The sequence below is a fragment of the Mesoplodon bidens genome (assembly GCF_964165515.1).
Source record: "Mesoplodon bidens genome assembly, chromosome: 16".
NCBI classification, from domain to species: domain Eukaryota; kingdom Metazoa; phylum Chordata; class Mammalia; order Artiodactyla; family Ziphiidae; genus Mesoplodon; species Mesoplodon bidens.
This window is the reverse complement of record NC_138173.1, coordinates 17,707,747-17,728,714: the sequence shown is the minus strand read 5'-3', so window position 1 is coordinate 17,728,714 and position 20,968 is coordinate 17,707,747. Positions and strand designations below refer to the sequence as shown.

Genomic DNA, 20,968 nt, shown 5'->3' with positions numbered 1-20,968 from the left:
TCCCAAGCCCCGTTATTTACAAAGTTACCCATTTCGCAAGCTCAAAGCACCTTGCCTGGCCATTACGAACTCATGCAATGACATTTCATCCTTTCATGTGCAAATTCTAAAATTCATTGTAACGGAAAAGCTCAAAGTCGAAACTCTGTCTACAATTTGAAATGAAAGGATCAAAAATGTCAGACATTGCAGAATACCGGTTCGTAATAGAGTGCTCTTTATTTGTTCACTGTTCTTCAGTCATTTTTGTTTGTTTGTTACAAAATGCAGTCTTGATGCTTTATTTAAACAGTACTTAAACTAAACTGTTCATGCCATGCAAAAATAACATTTTATGCACTTTTTTGGGGGGGGAGGGGCTTCCCACTTTTTAGTTCACAGGCATTATTAACTGCATTTTTAAGAAACAAGTTTTTTTGTTTTTTTGTTTGTTTGTTTTTTATTATTGCCTTTGTAACTAGTCACATGCTGGTTTCACGTGTGGGACAGTAACCTGTGTCTCCTGGGTTGGAATGAATTTCTGGGGCAAACAAGTGGTTTTCCATCTTGCACCCTTCCTGACTGTTGTCCTTTTTTACTTCCGCCACAGCATGGTAAATGTCTTGCCTACAGTTGTGACTTGTGTCCTGTGGGGAGGAAGCGCCCACAGAGGCCTCTTCTCTTAAAGGGTCTCTTCCGTCACTAGGCTCATCTGCAAAGCAGTTCGGCTTGGAGTCTGCCTGCTTGTCCTGCCTCGTGGTCCCTTGGAGCTCTAAGAAATCATCGTCTTCGCCCGTGTCTATTTCCGTGAAGCTCCTCCTCTCTCTGGATGAGAAAGGGAAGAGTTTCTGCTTGGGAAACCGAGGCGTCAGCCCTTTGGAGGGTCCCTGACAATGTGCCGGAACCTCGGCACCCAGCAAGGGTCTGTCTCCCTGGGAGGGGGTTTCTTCTAAGAGGATGGTGCTGATGAGCTGCGGGGCGGTGAGTGGGAAGTCGGCCGCGGTGACCGGCAGCGGCCTGGCCGTGCTGGGTGGGGTCTGCGGGGCTCCGCCTCTGTTGTCCTTGAAGTTCACCTTGAGCGATCCGGACTTGAGCGGGTTGCTGCCTTTCAGCGAGCTCTTCGGGCTATCGGCGGCGCTGTCCGACTGCAAGGGGCCGTGGGGCCCAGCCTGGGACCCGCTGGAGTCGAGCTTCACAGTTACGTCGATTGGAGCGTATTCCGGGCTGGTGTCCCTGGCCGCGGGCCCCTTCTCTCGGGTTAGGGTGAGGAATGGGGGGGCCCTGGCTCTTTGGTGCTCTTCTATCCGGGCGAGGTCGGGTGGGAACTTCATCTGCAGGTGGCAAGCGGAGGGCGGCGGCAGGGGCGACCTCTCGGTCTCCGTGAAGTCGGTGGCGCAGCTCGTGAAGCTGTCGATGCTGGAGGTGCTCTTCATGTCCACGATGCCCTCGGCCTGCGCCACGGCCAGCTGCTCCTGCGGGCAGATCACCTCCTCCATCTCTATCTCTTCTTCGTACGCAGACGGCCTCTCGGGCTGCTGCTGGCGCTCGGGATTCGGGTGGGAGTGAGGCTGCGTCTTGGTGATCTCGTTGTACAGCATCTCCAGTTTCTGGGCACTCAGATGCTGCGGGCTGGAGGAAGAAGTGTTGTTCAGCTGCTCGTGGGAGTCTTTTTGGCTGACCTCCTGGTACGTATTCTCGTAAGACTTGTTGGAGCTTGTTTCCGACAGAGCCTTCCGGGCCCACTTCCACCGGCTTGGAGAGAGGCGGTTATCTCCCGTGGAGTCTTTTGTGTTGGCCGACTCTCCCGTCTTCTCCACGGCCACGTCTATCAGTTCCATACTGCGAGCAAAGGCGTCTTTTAAGTTCATAGAAACGATGCTTCCATTCCTCTTGGCGCGCTCGAGAGCCTCTCTCCTTTTAATGGCCTTCTCCTGGCGTTTCTGCTCCTTGTAAAACTCAGAAAAGTTGTTTACAATGATTGGGATCGGAAGGGCGATCACCAGAACTCCCGCGATGCAGCACAGGCCTCCCACGATCTTCCCTAATAACGTTTTTGGGTAGATGTCACCGTAGCCAACAGTGGTCATGGTGATGGTGGCCCACCAAAATGAGGCCGGGATGCTGGTGAACTTGGTAGCATCTTCGTCCTTCTCGGCAAAAAATACCAGGCTGGAGAATATCATTATCCCCATGGCCAAGAACAATATCAACAAGCCCAGTTCGTTGTAACTCCGCCTGAGGGTGAAACCCAGGGACTGCAGGCCCGTCGAGTGTCTGGCGAGCTTCAGGATCCTGAGGATACGCATGATTCGGAAGATCTGGACCACGCGCCTCACGTTCTGGAACTGCAGCACGCTCTTGTTGGACTCCGTGAGGAAGATGGTGACGTAATACGGCAAGATGGCCAGCAAGTCGATAACATTCAATGGGCCCTTAAAGAACTTCCATTTATTTGGTGAGGACAGGAAACGTAAAAGGTACTCCATGGTAAACCAGGCGATACACACAGCCTCCACGTGGGCTAGCTGGGGGTTGTCATTGGGCTGTCCGAATTCATCCATCTCCTGCAGCTCTGGTAGCGTGTTGAGAGACAGGGCAATGGTGGAGAGGACGATGAACAAGATGGACACGATAGCCAAGATCTGGAAAAGAAAAGAAAGTCAAGTCAGCAAGGCCTCTTAGTTGCTTAGGCAGCTAGGAGACATATGGGTTCACCATTCTTTAAATGACATGTCTTGCTCAAAGGTATTCCAAGAAGGTAACTTTACAACCCCAAATTCTCCAACTCATACAAATACGTTCACTTTTTATGAGTTCATTTCACTTAGAAGCCTAATGTGTATAAAATAGATAACTAATGAGAACGTTCTATACAGCACAGGGAACTCTGTTCAATGCTCTGTGGTAACTTAAATGGGAAGGAAATCCAAGAAAGAGAGGCTATACATATATGTACAGCTGATTCACTTTACTGTACAGCAGACGATAACACAACATTGTAAAGCAACTCTACTCTCAGTAAAAATTAACAATAATAAAAAGAAGCCTAATGTAATATACTTTTTAATTCTAGGGTCTAAGCCATTTGAAAAAAATCCATTCTCCCCCCCAGCCCCCTGTTGCCCATTGTTCTTAGGCACCTTTGGAAGAGTTTTCGGGGAATAGTCATCTCTCCTCTCTTAGTTATTTGTAATTTTTCTCTCTTAACCACCCAGTTTATGTTTCCTTACATGAATTGCCATACATGTTATATTAGCTAGAAAAAATTCATGATTGCCAGAAGTTTTATTCTACAACTAAAAACGTGAATGCAGACCTATGCGTGGAGAGATAATATGGCCTCAGTACAACAATGTTTCCATAGAACAAGTATGATTTGTGTGGTAAGCACTGAAGGCTGAACCAAGTCAGGGAGCCTCCATCCTGGGCTATGTGGCCTTCTGGCCAGCCTCTGGTGGGAGAGGGGGATTATGAACTCACTTCTTTCAGTTGAGAAAGGTTTCAGAACAAAGAACTTGAAGACTGTCCATGGTGATCTCGGTTCAGAGATCACCGTGGGGCAGAGGAAGAGCAGCACCATATCAGATGTGGAAGGAGAGAGGAAGCGCTCAATAAGAAGCAAAAAGAGGATCAGTGACTGAATTTTGGAGTCAGTCATTCTGACCTCTGAGCTTGGCTTTATCACTTACTGTGTGACTTTGGGCAAGTTACTTAACCTATGTCTCAGTTTACAGATCTGTCGAACGAAGACAACAATCGTAGTTATTTCATGGCTGTTGTGAAGATTCCCTGGCACACAGACATCACTAAATAAATGAAAATTACTCATAGTGTTAGAGGCTGAAATGAACAGGACCTCAGTCTGGAAAGACGAAGACCAAGAACAGGTATATGGGAAATCTGTAAAACCATGCAGGGTATAGACAGCTTAAGCAGGGATTGCCTCACTGTAACCCAGTGTTCTAGATTGATAAGGCAAAGCATGAAGATGAAGGTTTGAGGGCAACAGAATAAAGCACTTCTTTGCTTAGTACAGATTGTGTGTCTGGAACACATGATTCTTGGTGAAGTAGGAAACCTCTCTTACCTAGGTTAGGTCTGGCTTGGTTTCATCTGACCTTTGCCAATGATCTCAAGAGGTATCACTGGTCTCAGTTATTATTTGTAGCTCTGAGAAAAATATCCTGACACTGTTTAACTTAGAAATTCAGCATTCAGTAGACAATGATTAAATATCTTGAGGCCACACATCTCAGTAAACATGAGACTGTGAAAAAATTACCTATAACTGACATCAGGACTTCTGAACTTCTCTTTATCCTTCTAAGTTTCTCTACTTCTGGGTTATTCTCCTTACCCTTGCTCTTTTCTCCTCTTATGCCTCATTTATACCTTTCATTGTTTTTTCTTCCTGTTTCTTCCAGCTCCCATCTTTCCTCTTAAATCACTTTATAGTGAAAACCACAGTTTGTTCCAGAATGCACTGCAGATATTAAGTAAAGATTTAAGTTTTCTTAACTTAAAGAACAGTACTGAATTACTAGTGTTTTATAATGTTTTCTTAAACAAAACTAAGTACTTTTTACCTGAGTTTACTTCAGGAGTTCCTTTAAAAATGTGGATCAATGAATGACAGTAGAATAAAGGTTCTCTTCATCTACTCCAGAGACTGTGAAGGCTAAAGTTAGAAATCCCCTCAAGAAGGTTTAGATAAACCCATGAATAATGGATTCAGAGGGCTTATTAAGGACAAGTTGGGAATGCTCACCTCAAAGCTTTACCCTCAGGGGCCAATGGAAGGGGGACATTTACAATATTCTGTCACTTAAATATTCTTAGGAAGCATTGGTCAGATTTCATCTACTCTTACATTCTTACCATAAGGAACTAGGTTCCTCTGTATTTTCTAGAAGGTCACACTGTTCCTGATATACCTTTGGGCATTTTAAGTACTGGTATTGCTGCCACCATTCTTGTGCTGATAATCCATATTCTAGATTTTCCATATCTTCTTATCTGTTCACCTGCCTGTTTTGGATGCATTTTATTTAGGATTATCACCTCCAAGAGCAAGAGAAAAGTAGAAATACAAATGAAACCATTATACTATCTTCCAACCTTTTAGACAAAGAACAAAGTGGAAGATCCAAGGTGGACCTTCAGTTTTTCCATGACTCCACAATCTGACCTAGATTGTAGGTCATTTTACTTTCGTATGTAATTTTGGGAAATAATGAATATTGTATAGTTCTAATTTAGTCTATGGTCTGGTTGATGGCAACTTAATGAATATGGATACTTTTTTTTTTTTGGCGGTACGCGGGCCTCTCACTGTTGTGGCCTCTCCCATTGCGGAGCACAGGCTCCGGACGTGCAGGCTCAGTGGCCATGGCTCACGGGCCTAGCCGCTCCGTGGCATGTGGGATCTTCCCGGACCGGGGCACGAACGCGTGTCCCCTGCATCAGCAGGCAGACTCTCAACCACTGCGCCACCAGGGAAGCCCTATGGCTACTTTTAACACCTGAAAATTTAGCATGTGCACAGCATGATTTGAAGGACATTCTTGAAGAAAAGGAATTACTAAAGAAACAAAAATCCAAACACTCAAGCCCTTAGCAACCCCACATTCATGTTAAACTATAAGGTATTGCAGTGCATTATTTTCTGTCTCATGTTCAATCTGTCAAAACCCATTTGCTATCAATGTAAAGAAATGGTTTATTTTAAGTATCTTGTGAAACTTGGAATTCTCCAAGAAAAACAGCACCTTAGACAAATTATTCAATATATACCAAGGATGATGTGTGATGCAATAAGCCAAATGCAAGGTTATTGTTTTATGGTAGAGGTTGTTTTTTTTTTTAACACATTCTATTTAAATAGAATAAATGTGAAATTTTGCTCTATGCTACACGATACACCCCTAAACATGGATATTTACTTTGGTACAGCAAACCCTTATGGCATTTACGTATTGTTTCATTTATTATAACCATGCACAAGTTAGGTTTTTAATCCTGTCACCCCTAATAACCAGCCTCCAGAGCTGGCTCTTTTGGCTCCAGCAAATAGACTTATGTTTGTATATCGCAAATGAAGTGGAAATTCCAAACAACTACCTGGGTGATATCCGTCAACCCCCTTGGAATTTGGATTACATCATTTCCAAGGTTCCTTTCACCTCTAATATATGGCAAGTCTCTTTCTCAACTAAAACATTGTGCTAATTCCATTCACGTCCGCAAACCAAACCAAGGACAAGTCACAGTTGAGCCCATCATTTTGGTTGAATTGCCAACATATAATTTTGTTGCTTAAGAAATAAAAAATTCAAATGGGAAGCCTTTGTAAAACATCATACTCTGTATGTTCCAAGCATTTAGTTACTGGAAATAGACATTTTTTCTGGATAACACTTTTCTTCCCTCTTGCATTGCCTGGATAATGATTTAATTCTTCACTTAGACACAGACTTTCAGAGGATCACACAGAGGTAAGAATAGGGCTCCTGGCACTGGCGTTACTGGGTCCCCAAATTTGGTTGCATCAATTTCTGTTTGTGAGAGAAGTAAGGCAGTTGGAGATTTGCCCCTATTTACCAACTTGTTGACTTTATATCTTTTGAAGATAGTGGGTGTTTTGTGGTGGAAAGAACACAGGACAAGGAATGAAAATACGTGGCCTGATGAGACCTTCAAGATGGCGGAGGAGTAAGAAGTGGAGATCACCTTCCTCCCCACAAATACATCAGAAATACAACTACATGCAGAACAACTCCTACAGAACACCTACTGAACGCTGGCAGAAGACGTCAGACCTCCCAAAAGGCAAGAAACTCCCCACATACCTGGGTAGGGCAAAAGAAAAAAGAAAAAACAGACAAAAGAATAGGGACAGGACCTGCACCTCAAAACAAAAATAAACCAATAAACTGAAAACATAGGCAGAACACTCTATGACATAAATCACAGCAAGATCCTTTTTGACCCACCTCCTAGAGTAATGGAAATAAAACCAAAAATAAACCAATGGGACCTAATGAAACTTAAAAGCTTTTGCACAGCAAAGGAAAACATAAACAAGACGAAAAGACAACTCTCAGAATGGGAGAAAATATTTGCAAATGAAGTAACTGACAAAGGATTAATCCCCCCAATTTACAAGCAGCTCATGCAGCTCAATATCAAAAAAACAAACAACCCAATGCAAAAATGGGCAGATGACCTAAATAGACATTTCTCCAAAGAAGATATACAGATTGCCAACAAACACATGAAAGGATGCTCAACATCACTAATCATTAGAGAAATGCAAAGCAAATCTACAATGAGGTATCACCTCACACTGGTCAGAATGGCCATCATCAAAAAATCTACAAACAATAAATGCTGGAGAGGGTGTGGAGAAAAGGGAACCTTTTTGCACTGTTGGTGGGAATGTAAATTGATACAGCCACTATGGAGAACAGTACGGTGGTTCCTTAAAAAACTAAAAATAGAACTACCATATGACCGAGCAATCCCACTACTGGGCATATACCCTGATAATACCATAATTCAAAAAGGGTCATGTACCAAAATGTTCATTGCAGCACTATTTATAATAGCCAGGACATGGCAGCAACCTAAGTGTGCATCGACAGATGAATGGATAAAGAAAATGTGGCACATATATACAATGGAATATTACTCAGCCATAAAAAGAAACGAAATTGGGTTATTTGTGGTGAGGTGGATGGACCTAGAGACTGTCATACAGAGAGAAGTAAGTCAGAAAGAGAAAAACAAATACCGTATGCTAACACATATATATGGAATCTAAAAAAAAAAAAATGGGGCCTCCCTGGTGGCGCAGTGGTTGAGAGTCCGCCTGCCGATGCAGGGGATACGGGTTCGTGCCCCGGTCTGGGAGGATCCCATATGCCGCGGAGCGGCTGGGCCCGTGAGCCATGGCCGCTGAGCCTGCGCATCCGGAGCCTGTGCCCCGCAACGGGAGAGGCCACAACAGTGAGAGGCCCGCGTACCGCAAAAAAAAAAAAAAAAAAAAAAAAAAAAAAAATGTTCTGAAGAACCTAGGGGAAGGACAGGTATAAAGATGCAGACGTAGAGAATGGACTTGAGGACATGGGGAGGGGGAAGGGTAAGCTGGGACCAAGTGAGAGAGTGGCATGGCCATATATACACTATCAAATGTAAAATAGATAGCTAGTGGGAAGCAGTTACATAGCACAGGGAGATCAGCTTGGTGCTTTGTGACCACCTAGAGGGGTGGGATAGGGAGGGTGGGAGGGAGATGCAAGAGGGAGGAGATATGGGGATATATGTAAACGTATAGCTGGTTCACTTTGTTATACAGCAGAAACTAACACACCGCTGTAAAGCAAATATACTCCAATAAAGATGTTAAAAAATAAATAAAACCCATGGCCCTACCTCCGTGGCCATGCGGACAAGCCAATTTCCTCTGCAAACATTAGTGCCCTCATCTGCAAAATGAGGTGCCTTCCATTTGCCTCACCTGCCTGAGAGGTTTGTTAAGGACCAGACTAGGTCAAGCACATGAAGCATCTATAAAATGTAAAGTACTATATGTGCTGGAGTTGTGTCTGGAAAAAGCCTTTGGTCAGCATTGGGAGGGAATAATGAACACAAACCGCTTCTCCCCCATTTAAATACAACTGGAGACTTATTTCATGTTCATAGTTTAAAGATTTTCAAGCACATTGTTTCACCTTGCCAGTGGTTTGCATGCCAAACCCAGATAACTGTAGCTTATTTGCCTTAGGACTGAACCATCTAGTTTGCCAATATTTAAGAACTGGACTGAGGTTGGCTGGGTGTGTGGGCGAAATGGGTGAGGTTGGTCAAAGGGTATGAACTTCCAATAATAAAATAAATTGAGTCCCAGGGATGTACAGCATGGGTTAATAATACTCTGTTGTAGATTTGAAATTGGTGAAGAGAGTAGATCTTAAAAGTTGCATCACAGGAAAAACGTTTTGTTACTATGTGATGTGATGGATGTTAACTAAACTCATTGTGGTAATCATTTCATAATATAGACAGATATCAAATCATTATGCTGTACACCTAAAATTAAATCAATGTTATATGTCAACTATATCACAATTAAAAAAAGAAAGAGGTAGACTGAGGTCGCTTCAGGTGAATTTGACCTGCCTTGAGTCTTAAAATATGCAGAAAGTTTTCAAGCTTGGGCTTCCTGAGTGATAATCTGCTTTGTATTCACCAACTTTCCGTAACTCCTCCCAAACACATGGGAACTTGGGTGGCTTGCACTGAGGTCAGTGCAGATACTTTCTCTCTCTCATCTCCCCCAAACTCTCCTTCCTTCTTTGACAAATATGTGCTGAGAGGTGAAACTGAGTGAGTTATAAGCTCTTAACTATATAGCACTCCTGCATTATCTTCTTAGTGGAATATAGTACATTAAAAAAAAAGAAACCTGGTCAGCAATAGAAAACAACATGGGGAAACGAGATGATAAGAATTTTCAGGAGAGAATCAACTTATCTAAGTCGGCAGGAAGAAGGTCTGTGATGAGCATTATTAGAAACATGAAACTCCTTCTATTTTCAGGAAAAGGACAAAGCACAATGACAGTTCTGAGCCTGTAAGCCAAAGACCAAACCATTTGTTGAGGGAAGAAGTGAGAAGTAGGTAAAAATATCATGACTTTCATCTACCTATCTTCTATTTCTAGCTGTTTCCCAGAAGACTACTGGACTCAGCAAACCAGAAAATAAATCCTGTGATTTGTACCAAAGGAAGAATAGTCTAGGACTGTTTGCAGTCCTAATATCTCATATTCCTGGAAACCATGGTGCTGTCCTCTAAGGCTGGGGGCCCTTGGTTGATTTTCTGATTGGCCCTTTCTTCTCACAGATATCCCCTTGCCCTCCCAGGACAAATGAGATTCTGTGCTTAAGTTCTCTGATGATTTGCATATACAAGCATGACTCCCTTATGGGCTAGCACCACATGACTCATGCAAAGAATGAGCATCACTGAAAGGGTCAGTTGATTTTTAATTATTTTGGACCCATGGATAACAGGAGCCCAGGAATTCAATCCCCCACCCCCCATTTGTGGACTGCTGAATGAGGGGTTTCAAAAGACTTAGTCATCCACACACAAGCAGATGTCAGCTGGAAGCCTGCATGATGCTTTTCATTTGGGATGGGGTGGGATGTGAGAAGCAATCCAGTTCTGCATACTATCGAATTTTTCTTTTGGTTTTTATTCTCAGATCCAAAACCAATTTTTTGAGAGGAGAGTTTTTGGCTGTCTTACGACTAAAGATACTGTTGTAATATTTTCTTGGTATCTCCTGAAATAAGCTGCGTTTCACTACCCATGATATATTTCTTATTTTAAAAGATTAGATTTTGGGAAGCAAGTCATTAGGTAGAAGGCTGGTGAAGGGAACTTTAATCTCACACTCACAGTAACTCTGCAAAGAAAGGAGCAACAGTGAGATGGAGACACCTTTAATCTTACACCCACTCCAGTGATTAGCCAACCTCTTTGTAGGTAAGTTGTTCTTACAAAGTCTTCAGGAGCCAGAGAGTAAAAATGAAGATGGGCCAAGCTTGGTGAAACACAAACATTACTGCCTCTCTTGGCCCCTGAAGGGCAGGAATTATGGCTCTTTTCTTTAGACTGCTCAGCCTGACTCCAAGAAAGCACACCATAAATGTTCAGACTCTTCCCTTGAGTGTGTGAATAACAGATTTGGGGGGAAGGACACAAGAAAGAGAATTAGTGGAGTATATCCTTTGAACAGGATTTCATTTAACTTGATACCTAGAATGTAAGACAAAAAAATCATAGAACAATCAAGTTAGATGAAATCTTGAAGTATGCCATGTCTTACTTTATAGATAAAGAAACAAAGATTCAGGGATGCTACTGCACCTGGTGGGTGGAGGGGAGGCAATAGTAAGGGACTTAGAGTTGACACGTCTGAGTTTGAATCCTGCTTCTGATTATCCTATTAGTTTTGAGGACTTGGGCACCAAAATTAGCTTTTTCTAGGGCTTATTATTCCCATATAGAAAATGTGGAAAATAAAGACTTGTTTTGCTTACCTATAGAGCATTGTTTTGAGGACTGTGCTGGCTAATTTTTTTTTTTTTTTTTTTTTTTTTTGTGGTACACGGGCCTCTCACTGTTGTGGCCTGTCCCGTTGCGGAGCACAGGCTCTGGACAAGCAGGCTCAGCGGCCATGGCTCACAGGCCCAGCCGCTCCATGGCACGTGGGATCTTCCCGGACCGGGGCACGAACCCGTGTCCCCTGCATCGGCAGGCGGACTCTGAACCACTGCGCCACCAGGGAAGCCCTATGCTGGCTAATTTTATGTGCCAACTTGGCTAGGCTGTGGTGCCCAGTTGTTGCGTCCAACAGCAGTCTGGAACTTGTGAAGGTATTTTTTAGGTGTGATTAATGTTTAAATCAGTAGACTTTGAGTAAAGCAGATTATTCTTCATCATGTGGGTGGACCTCGTCCAATCCGCTGAAGGTCTTAAGATGATGACAAGTTTTCCAAAGAAGAAGCAATTCTGCCTCGAGACTGTCACACAGAAACCTTGCCTGAGTTTCCAGTCTGCCTGGCCTGCTCTGTGGAATTTTTTTTTTTTTTTAAGATTTGTTTTTTTTTTTTTAAAGCCATTGCTTTTATTTAGTTATTTTTAAAATTTTAATTAGTTAATTAATTTTTTTGGCTGCGTTGGGTCTTCGTTGCTGCGTGCGGGCTTTCTCTAGTTGCGGCAAGCGGGGGCTACTCTCCGTTGCGTGCGCGGGCTTCTCATTGCGGTGGCTTGTCTTGTTGCAGAGCACAGGCTCTAGGTGCGCGAGCTGAGTAGTTGTGGCTCGTGGGCTCTAGAGCGCAGGCTCAGTTATTATGGCGCATGGGCTTAGTTGCTCCACAGCATGTGGGATCCACGGATTCAGGGATTGAATCCGTGTCCCCTGCATTGGCAGTCGGATTCTTAACCACTGCGCCACCCGGGAAGTCCTGCTGTGTGGATTTTGAACTCAAGATTGAAACATCAGCTCTTAACTTGACTTTTCGGCCTCCTGTGTTGCCCTGTGGACTTCAGACTTGCCAGTCCTCACAGTTGTGTGAGGCCAGCTCCTTGATGTCTGTCTATCTGTCTGTCTCTCTCTCTATATAAATACACACCCACCTATATATGCATTTACATATATAGGGTTAGCCAAAAAGTTTGTTTGGATTTTCTGTACGATGTTATGGAAAAATCCGAGTATATATATATATTCTATTGGTTCTATTTCTCTGAAGAATTCTAATACGAGAACAAATAAGATAAAATACATGATAGCACTTTGCAAGCTGCAGAGTGCTAAAAAATGTTAATTATTTTTACTTATTTATTCATTTATTTATTTGGCCACGCTACATGGCATGCCGGATCTTAGTTCCCCTACAAGGGCTCGAACCCGTGCCCCCTGCAGTGGATGCGCAGTGTCTTAACCACTGGACTGCCAGGGAATTCCCCCAAAATGTTAATTGTTATAATTATTTGAGAACTTCCCAAATCATACATCTATTCCTGTTGAGCCGTAAGAAGTTCCTCATTCTTTGTGTGACTCCAATGCCTAGATGGTGGTCCTTTTGACATCCTACAAAGAGAGCGTATTCATGTGCATGGCATAAGTTGGAGGGTCATAAGGAAAGGCAGTTTTATTATTTGGTGCAAAATGAATCAAGAAGAATTCCCTAAGTTGGACTTAACAGCTGCCAAGCTCCTAAGATGCCGCATCTTCCACTTACCTGAGCTGAGTGAACTCAGGGAAGGTGAGCAAGAGGAAAATAAAGATCAACAAATATTACTCTCGAAAACCACATAAGGGGTTTGTTAAATATGTGCCAGTGGGACTCATCCTCGGTGTGGGTGGGGAATCAGTAAGTGATTCAAATTTTGAGATCCTTGTAAAGACTGTTATGCTTTCATGTGTTTTTCAGCCGGTTTCATCTTTCCATTCCTTTTTACTCATGCTTGGTGGTTGAACTGGCTTGAATTCCCCCTTCCAGCCAGGCTGGGACCCTCACTGCTTCCTGGGCATGTCATTCCTTTTCATCCCATCAGGCACTGCCTCCCCCATTGTCCTCTATCTGCCCCAATCCTGCCACTTCTCCAGGAAGCCCTCCCTTGCACTCCAGATGACACTGGCCTCTCTCCTCTGAATGCCTGTAGCCTCTATTTCTTGGGTTACCAAATGCACAGAAGGTGTCACGCACACTTCTTGCAGTTACTCACATGGTCTCCCTTTGCAGCCTTGCCTGCACTCAGAGACCTGCCTCCTTGCAAGATTGCCAGATTTAGGAAATAAAGATACAGGATGCCCAGTTAAGTCTGAATCAAAGTTTTGTATGAGACAACAAAGTATTTGCTGTTTATAAGAAATTCACTAGGCATTCTGTATTTGATCTGGCAACCTTACCTCCTTGGAATGTTGATCCAGGGGGTAATCCTTGCTCCAGGCTGGCCCCATCGGCTTCTCTTCCTCTTGCAAATCTGAAGTTTGAACTGAGAGACTTGGAGATTAGGAGTTGCTTGGATGGAGTCACATTAATGGCAGTGTCCCAGGAGAAGGAGTGACAAAGCCCCTCAATTTCTGCCTTGGAACAGCTCCTTCCAATAAGCTGTCTCTCCCCCGCCCTGTATTAGCTTCAGGTGGCCAGAGTTTTGGTCTGTTACACCCATAAAACCTTATAACCTTCTTAACTAATCATTTGACAGTTTCACAGAAGACAGTTTTGTTTCTCAAACAGGATTTTCGAATTATGGAAGGGAATGACTACCTATTTTCTATAGGTAGAAACAGAGCAGACACTTTGCACATCTGTTTTATATAAATGAATAACCAAAAAATGGGACTGGAGGGAAGAAGAATAGACCTTGAAGAAACCAAATATTTTCTAATCACCCAAGAAGAATAAGATAGGTTCCTAGTCATTTTCTCTTGCTCCCACATGGTCCAAAGTCAGCCTAAAAGCTTTAACCAGCAATAGGCTTTTTTTAACGATAGAAATTCATATTACAAATATCCCATTTTGCAATAACAGACCAACTTTACAACTTCAGCAAAATAATCATTTCCTAGTTTAAGCTCTGTAATTTGATTAATCCCTTCTGGTTTTTTTTTTTCATTATGTTGAGCAGATTGCTTTAAAAAAATTTTTTTTACCTTATTCTTTGAGAAGCCTGCTTTTGTATATTAGCTTTCAGCTTCACCTTCACAGACGGGTACATTTTCTTAAGAAAAGTGTTGTATTCATTTTATATCACTTTTTTTTTTTTTTTTTTTTTTTGCTGAGTATGACTTGGAGCCTCAGTTAATCCAACCAGTGAATAAAGTGATAGGTCCTTGTATAGATATGGGTGGATTCAGGTTTGTGCAATAAATGTTAAGCCACTGAGAAGAATTAATAGTGTAGGTTAACTATTAAAAAGTACATACATACAACTATACTTCAATAAAAAAGAATATGAAAAAAATACACACACACACACGCACACACAATCACTGTTCCATGTAACCAAAAGTAAAACATCAGAGGAAAGTCACCAAAAAACTTCATAAAAGCGTAAACTTACAAATGTTGCATTTAATATTTATTTACAAGTATAATTTGTTAAAATACCATGCCTATATAAATACCTTACATGTGTGAAGACCTAAAACAAAATAAGAAAATGAAAAGAAGCTTCCCTCTCTCTTCTCCTTCTTATTCTCCTTCAATTTTCTAGTTCTTTGAAAAGATAATTCATGAAAACCTGAGCGAGAAAAAACAGATTTTGAACACAGAGTATTTTTTTTTTTTTTTTTTTTTTGCGGTACACGGGCCTCTCACTGTTGTGGCCTCTCCCGTTGCGGAGCATAGGCTCCGGACGTGCAGGCTCAGCGGCCATGGCTCGCGGGCCCAGCCGCCCCGCGGCATGTGGGATCTTCCTGGACTGGGGCACGAACCCGTGTCCCCTGCATCGGCAGGGGGACTCTCAACCACTGTGCCACCAGGGAAGCCCGAACACAGAGTATTTTGAACAGTGGAGTATTTACAGCTCTATCATCCTTTTTCCTATTGGAAAAATGTTTCCTTCTCTCAGGACAATTCTAATCATAAATCTTCTTTTTGTGAGGGAGGCCTTAAAGGATGGGTAGAAGTTTCCACACAGAAGAGGGGTTAACGGGCACCATAGGCTGACCTCTCAGGATAAGTGAAGCTTCAAAGCCCAGACTATGTGGTTTGCTCAGAAAGTTCCAAGTAATTTTGTTTGACTGGGGTCCTCCATAGGAGTCCCTGGTGATTCCAGGGCTGCTGCATGTGAGGGTATAGGCTGTGCACTGGTCCACTCCAGAGGGCACCAATAAAGAGATTAGAATGTGAACGATGCCTCTGTCATTTGTGCAGTAAACAACTTTCACAAGCTTGCGACAGCCCTGGTTTCTGGGACCCAAGGAGTCTGGTGTGACTGATGCAGGCGGAGGAACAGAGCTGAGCGGGGGTGGGGTGCTTCTGGGAAGTTACGCAATGGACAAATCCTGAAGGGTGATGGATGCATTAATGGAGAGTTTGGTGGGTTTTCCTCAAAGTGTGGTCCCTGGACCAGCAGCATCAACATTATGTAGTAACTTGTGAGAAATGCAAATTCTCAGGCCTCATTCCATATATATTGAATCAGAAACTCTGGAGAGAGGCCCAGCTATTTGTGTTTTCACAAGCCCTCTAGGTGATTCTGATGCTCGCTAAAGCTTGAGGACACTGCTGTCTGGAGGAGAAGCCATAGATATTTTAAGCAAGGGAATGACATGTTCAGATTTGCATTTAGAAGAGCACAAACTAGGATGTGTGGGACAGATAGGGGTAGGGGTGCAAATGAAGACAAGAAGAGAAGTTTCCATTGCAAGGACAGTAGGAAAGGTCAAGAAGGGAATAAATGATAAAAATATTCACAGTCGGCCCTCTGTATCCACGGGTCCCGCATCCCCGGATAGGGAGGGCCGGCTGTACTACAACCATTTTATATAAGGGACTGGAGCATCCATGGAGTTTGGTATCCGTGGGTGTCCTGGAACCAATCCCCAGCAGATGCCGAGGGACCACTCTATAAGCTGGAATTTCAACATTACTTGCTGTGCAGATGGGAACTCTAGGACTCTGCCATGTTTATGACTAAGTTTATCAGGGAGACTGAGTAGCCTTGACAGATCTCCATTATTATCTTACACAGGTAGAAACTCTGAGTGATCCTTGACTTAAAGAAAGCATCATTTGTCTTTGAAAATGATATTTCCTCATATTAAAGAATTCCAATAAGAACTTTAGGGTTTTTTTGCGGTACGCGGGCCTCTCACTGTTGTGGCGTCTCCTGTTGCGGAGCACAGGCTCCAGATGTGCAGGCTCAGAGGCCATGGCTCACGGGCCCAGCCGCTCCGCGGCATGTGGGATCTTCCCGGACCGGGGCACGAACCCGTGTCCCCTGCATCGGCAGGCGGACTCTCAACCACTGCGCCACCAGGGAAGCCCAGAACTTTAGGTTTTGAAATAGAAACAGAAAAATTTTTCTCTTAAACACCAGTTTCTTGGTACATGAAAACATTATGAGACACACACTATATTATTTGCCAGAACTATTTTCTTTTATAAAATTTTACCCTAAGTGTACATTCTGAAATCACACAGGGCAAAAACTAGTTTAAGAACCCATTTATGGGGGCTTTCCTGGTGGCTCGGTGGTTAAGAATCCACCTGCCCATGCAGGGGACACGGGTTCGAGCCCTGGTCTGGGAAGATCCCACATGCCGCGGAGCAACTAAGCCCATGCGCCACAACTACCAAGCCTGTGCTGTAGAGCCCACGAGCCACAACTAGTGAGCCCACGTGCCACAACTACTGAGCCCACGTGCCTAGAGCCCGTGCTCCACAACAAGAGACGCTACCGCACTGAGAAGCCCTTCCACCACAATGAAGAGTAGCCCCCGCTCGCCGCAACTAGAGAAAGCCCACGCGCAGCAACAGAGACCCAATGCAGCCAAAAATAAAATAAATAAATTTATAAAAAAACATTCACTTTATTAAAAAAAAAAAGAAGCACACTCATTTGTTGATTTATTTCTCACGCACTCCAACTTCCAATTTCTGCAAGGAAGTCTTCTACATGTACAGAATTAAAGTGCCATTAAAAACTGGCTATGTTCCTTGGACACCTGGTCGGCCTCATCAGCTCGTCAATCACCATTAACAGGGAATTGCAAGGATGTATTTCCACCATTAGCCCCAGATCTAAAGGCCTGTCACAGCAGCTTCAAAGAAAGAAAACAACAACAGCTGTGATGCAATCATTATTTTTCCTTTTAATGAATCTCTGCAGCAAACCTCTTCTAGAAAGTAGTTTTGGGGTCAACGTCATTAAGACGACATTATGGAATGCCAGAAAACAGAAGACTTACGAGGGTCATGCTGAAGTGAAGCAGCTCTGCCAAGGGGGAGTTTAGATGGGGGCCAAATCCAGCTGTGACTGCAGAGAACTTGCGGGGTTCACCTGATACCTGCTCCTGGAGGCAGGCTGCTGGGCTGTCCCTGGGCCAGCGGGCAGCAGCAGCTCGCGGATGCTTCTGTTGCATGGATGACAGGTGTTCTTCACGGCCTGAAGCCAAGCATCACAAACAAGGGCCTTGAATGGATTTCTGTTTGGCTTGTTTTGACAGCAACTATTGGAGACCCATGATTTAAACGGGCTCAAGCACGTCTGCTCTTATTAGGGATTAAAGAGGTGTTGAATTGGGCAGAGAGGTCCTGCTGTTTATAGCTGTCGGATGTGGACACTTCCTACAATCATATAGACTCATTCTGTTATCTGTATAGAGTCCTTCCTGGGTTCTATCATGAAGGCTACTTAAGAGCTTATCAATCAAAATGTGGTCCTCGAATCAGCAGCATCACCTAGGAGATTATTGGAAATGCAGAATCTCAGGCTCCATCCAAAAGGCCCACTGAATCAGAACTTATTTTCACAAGATTCCCAGGTGATTCACATGCACATTTAAGTTTGAGAAGCTCTGACCTCAGACACAAATCCATACAATTAAATTTAAAAAAATCAGCTTAGGAGGCTCTTCTGTAGATTTTTACACACTTTTGATGTTAGGCCTTGTGGGGATTTTCAGCACTGTTCAGAGATTCTAGGGTCGTGGACATAGTTAGCTAGAAAAAAGCTTCACAGATGATGGGGAAGTGGTCTCTACTCCCGCCCAGACCTCTTCACCCAGACCTCCTTGACCAGACTTGCTGTCCCAGTCACTACTTTAAACACTTTCGCATACTTGGCAGTAGAAAGAATGCTGGGTGAAGAGTCAGATCACTTGACCTTCCTCCCGGGTCTGCATTGCAAAGTTAACTGCATGACCTGAGTCAAGACATGGAGCCTCAATTTCTCCAAGTATAGACTGGGGCTAATCATGACAAGTTCATTTACATTACTAGGTTGTAGTGATGAGGAAATTACACAATGCACGTGAAAGTGTTTTGGAAGTTATAAAGTTCTATGGAAATGCCAATATTTTTATGATCTAAGTGCGTTTAAAAAAACATGGACTGTAGAGTTTGGGGCAGAATTATTAACGAGTATATAATGTTAGAGGTAGAAGAGCTTTATTCTTACCATTTCTTGTTTGAAGTTAGCACATTGTTACCTATGAAATTGGCATTTAGACCACGTCTGTAGATGTTGCTGACTGGTAAGTTTCATAGAGATAAGTATCTAGTCCTTTGGAAAAGTCAGCATACCGGGTTGATAGTGTCCCCTGAAAGTTCATGTATACCCAGAACCTCAGAATATGTGCTTATTTGGAAATAGTCTTTGCAAATGTAATTAGTTAAGATGGGGTCATATTCAACTAGGGTGGACCCTCAATCCAATAGCTGGTATCCTAAGAAGAAATCCAGAGGGACACACACAGAGGGAAGATGGCCATGTGACAACAGAGGTGGAGACTGAGTGGGGCAGCTATAAGGCAATGAATTCCAAGAACTGATAGCAACCATTTAATGATATTTCTTAGCAAATATATTTAGCAAATCTTTGTTATAAGGTTTATAAGGTTATAAATCTTTGTTATAAGGAAATGCCATAGATTGAATTATGCCTGGTCATTACTGCCAGTTCAGGACATTTTTTTTTAACTTCTTAATTAAATAATTTGAGATTTAATAGAAGTTAACATTATTGATAGCCCATTGATTGATATCGGTTTCTAAATATCATGTGGGTTTTTCAATTGTGTTATGGTATGTCTCAAAGTAAAAGACCCAATTTTTTTTTTTTTTTTTTTTTTTTTGCGGTACGCAGGCCTCTCAGTGTTGTGGCCTCTCCCGTTGCAGAGCACGGGCTCCGGACACGCAGGCTCAGCGGCCATGGCTCATGGGCCCAGCCGCTCCGCAGCATGTGGGATCCTCCCGGACCGGGGCATGAACTCGTGTCCCCTGCATCGGCAGACGGACTCTCAACCACTGCGCCACCAGGGAAGCCCAAGACCCAATTTTTGATTAGGTAAATGTTTATTTATCACATGAGAGTTATATATGACTTACATAGTTAATTTTAAAATAACTGATTCCATCATTTTAAACTACAACCTTAGCTTATAGGTCACGTTTTGGACTCAAATCCCAGTTACGTCACTCAGCTATGAGGCATCTACTCTTCAGGTAATAGAGCTGATAAGGTCAGGATTAGAGCTTAAATATATTTAGCACCTAGTAGGTACTTATTTAATGGTGGCTAATATTATTACATATGTTCCACAAATAGTTTTCACAGATGAAGATTTAGGTCTATAGTGATTCCTGGCTAGCGAGGCAAAATTCAACCACCAAGATATTTTGTCTACATATAAAAATACACTGACTGTATTACGATAAATGTTCAGATAAGTTTCATATAAAGCCTAAACATTCTCATGATTGAATTTCTTACTTTTTAGGTAGAAGTTTGTCAGTTGTTGACTTACACATGGTCACCCTGTCACAGCCTTGTCTTATAAGGCCATGCCTTGTTTCTTGTAGCCTGTAAAACATATACCAGATGGAAAGAGAGGTGGAAGGTCAGGTCTGAAGGCTACCACACGTCCCTTTCCTTCTAATGGCAGGAGGAGCGTCTGTTCAGAAGTCTATGTTCTATGTGGTATACAACTATTTTGAATCAGGCCTAGTTTAAAAGCTACATCTTCTAAAAAAAATCTTTCTTCATCTCCATAGTGAAAATCACTTCTTTGGTTATCAAAATGGGGTTTCTGGAGCCTTGGGGTTCTTTGGATACACCTTAGGTGGCCCCTCCTGAAAGACCACTTAGTGGACAGGGCTAGGGGAACCCCAAATGGACAACAAATCAGGTGGAGCTGTTCTCCCATGTAGTGCTGAAGATGCATAAATATGTGAAGAGGTGAACATTTTTCATAGAAGTACCTTAATTCTATGGTGGAACATATGCATACACACAGATACATGCCTTTCTATACATAAACAGCTGTATCTCTCCTTTGGAGACGATGATAAATATTGTTAGCTGTGTTTGAGGATATGGGTGACCAAAAGCCCTTTCCACACTATTTACCTACAAATAAAAGGCTATTTTATTTGTGGCCACAGCTGTTGTTTGCAGAGTTGATTATTGAGTACAGCTTTGTCTTTTAGGCTTCTAGGTCTCCTAAATGTCAGGCCAGGTTTGTATATGCCAAGAAACTAATATTGGACCTCTCAAAACAGGCAGAGCATGACTAAACACATTATACTAAGATAGCACATGCAACTGCAATCTAATGAGCCCTGGCTGTCATCGGCCAGCTGTACTACATTAAATGGCCTCTAGGAGGCTGAAAGGTTTGGGCAGCAGGAGAGGTGGAATCATCAGCTTTCTCATAATATCAGAGTACTATTTAATG

At 43.0% G+C, this 20,968-nt stretch overlaps 1 protein-coding gene across 1 annotated transcript in view; it reads right to left on the bottom strand.

Moving 5' to 3' along the window:
• Window positions 1–461: 461 nt before the first annotated feature.
• Window positions 462–20,968, bottom strand: part of KCNB2 (potassium voltage-gated channel subfamily B member 2) — a gene marked incomplete at both ends in the record, with an annotated part of 372,969 nt that continues 352,462 nt past the window's right edge. The window contains one exon of the mRNA XM_081258151.1: window positions 462–2,621. Coding sequence (XP_081114277.1) covers window positions 462–2,621 — 2,160 coding nt within the window. The remainder of the gene's footprint in view (window positions 2,622–20,968) is intronic.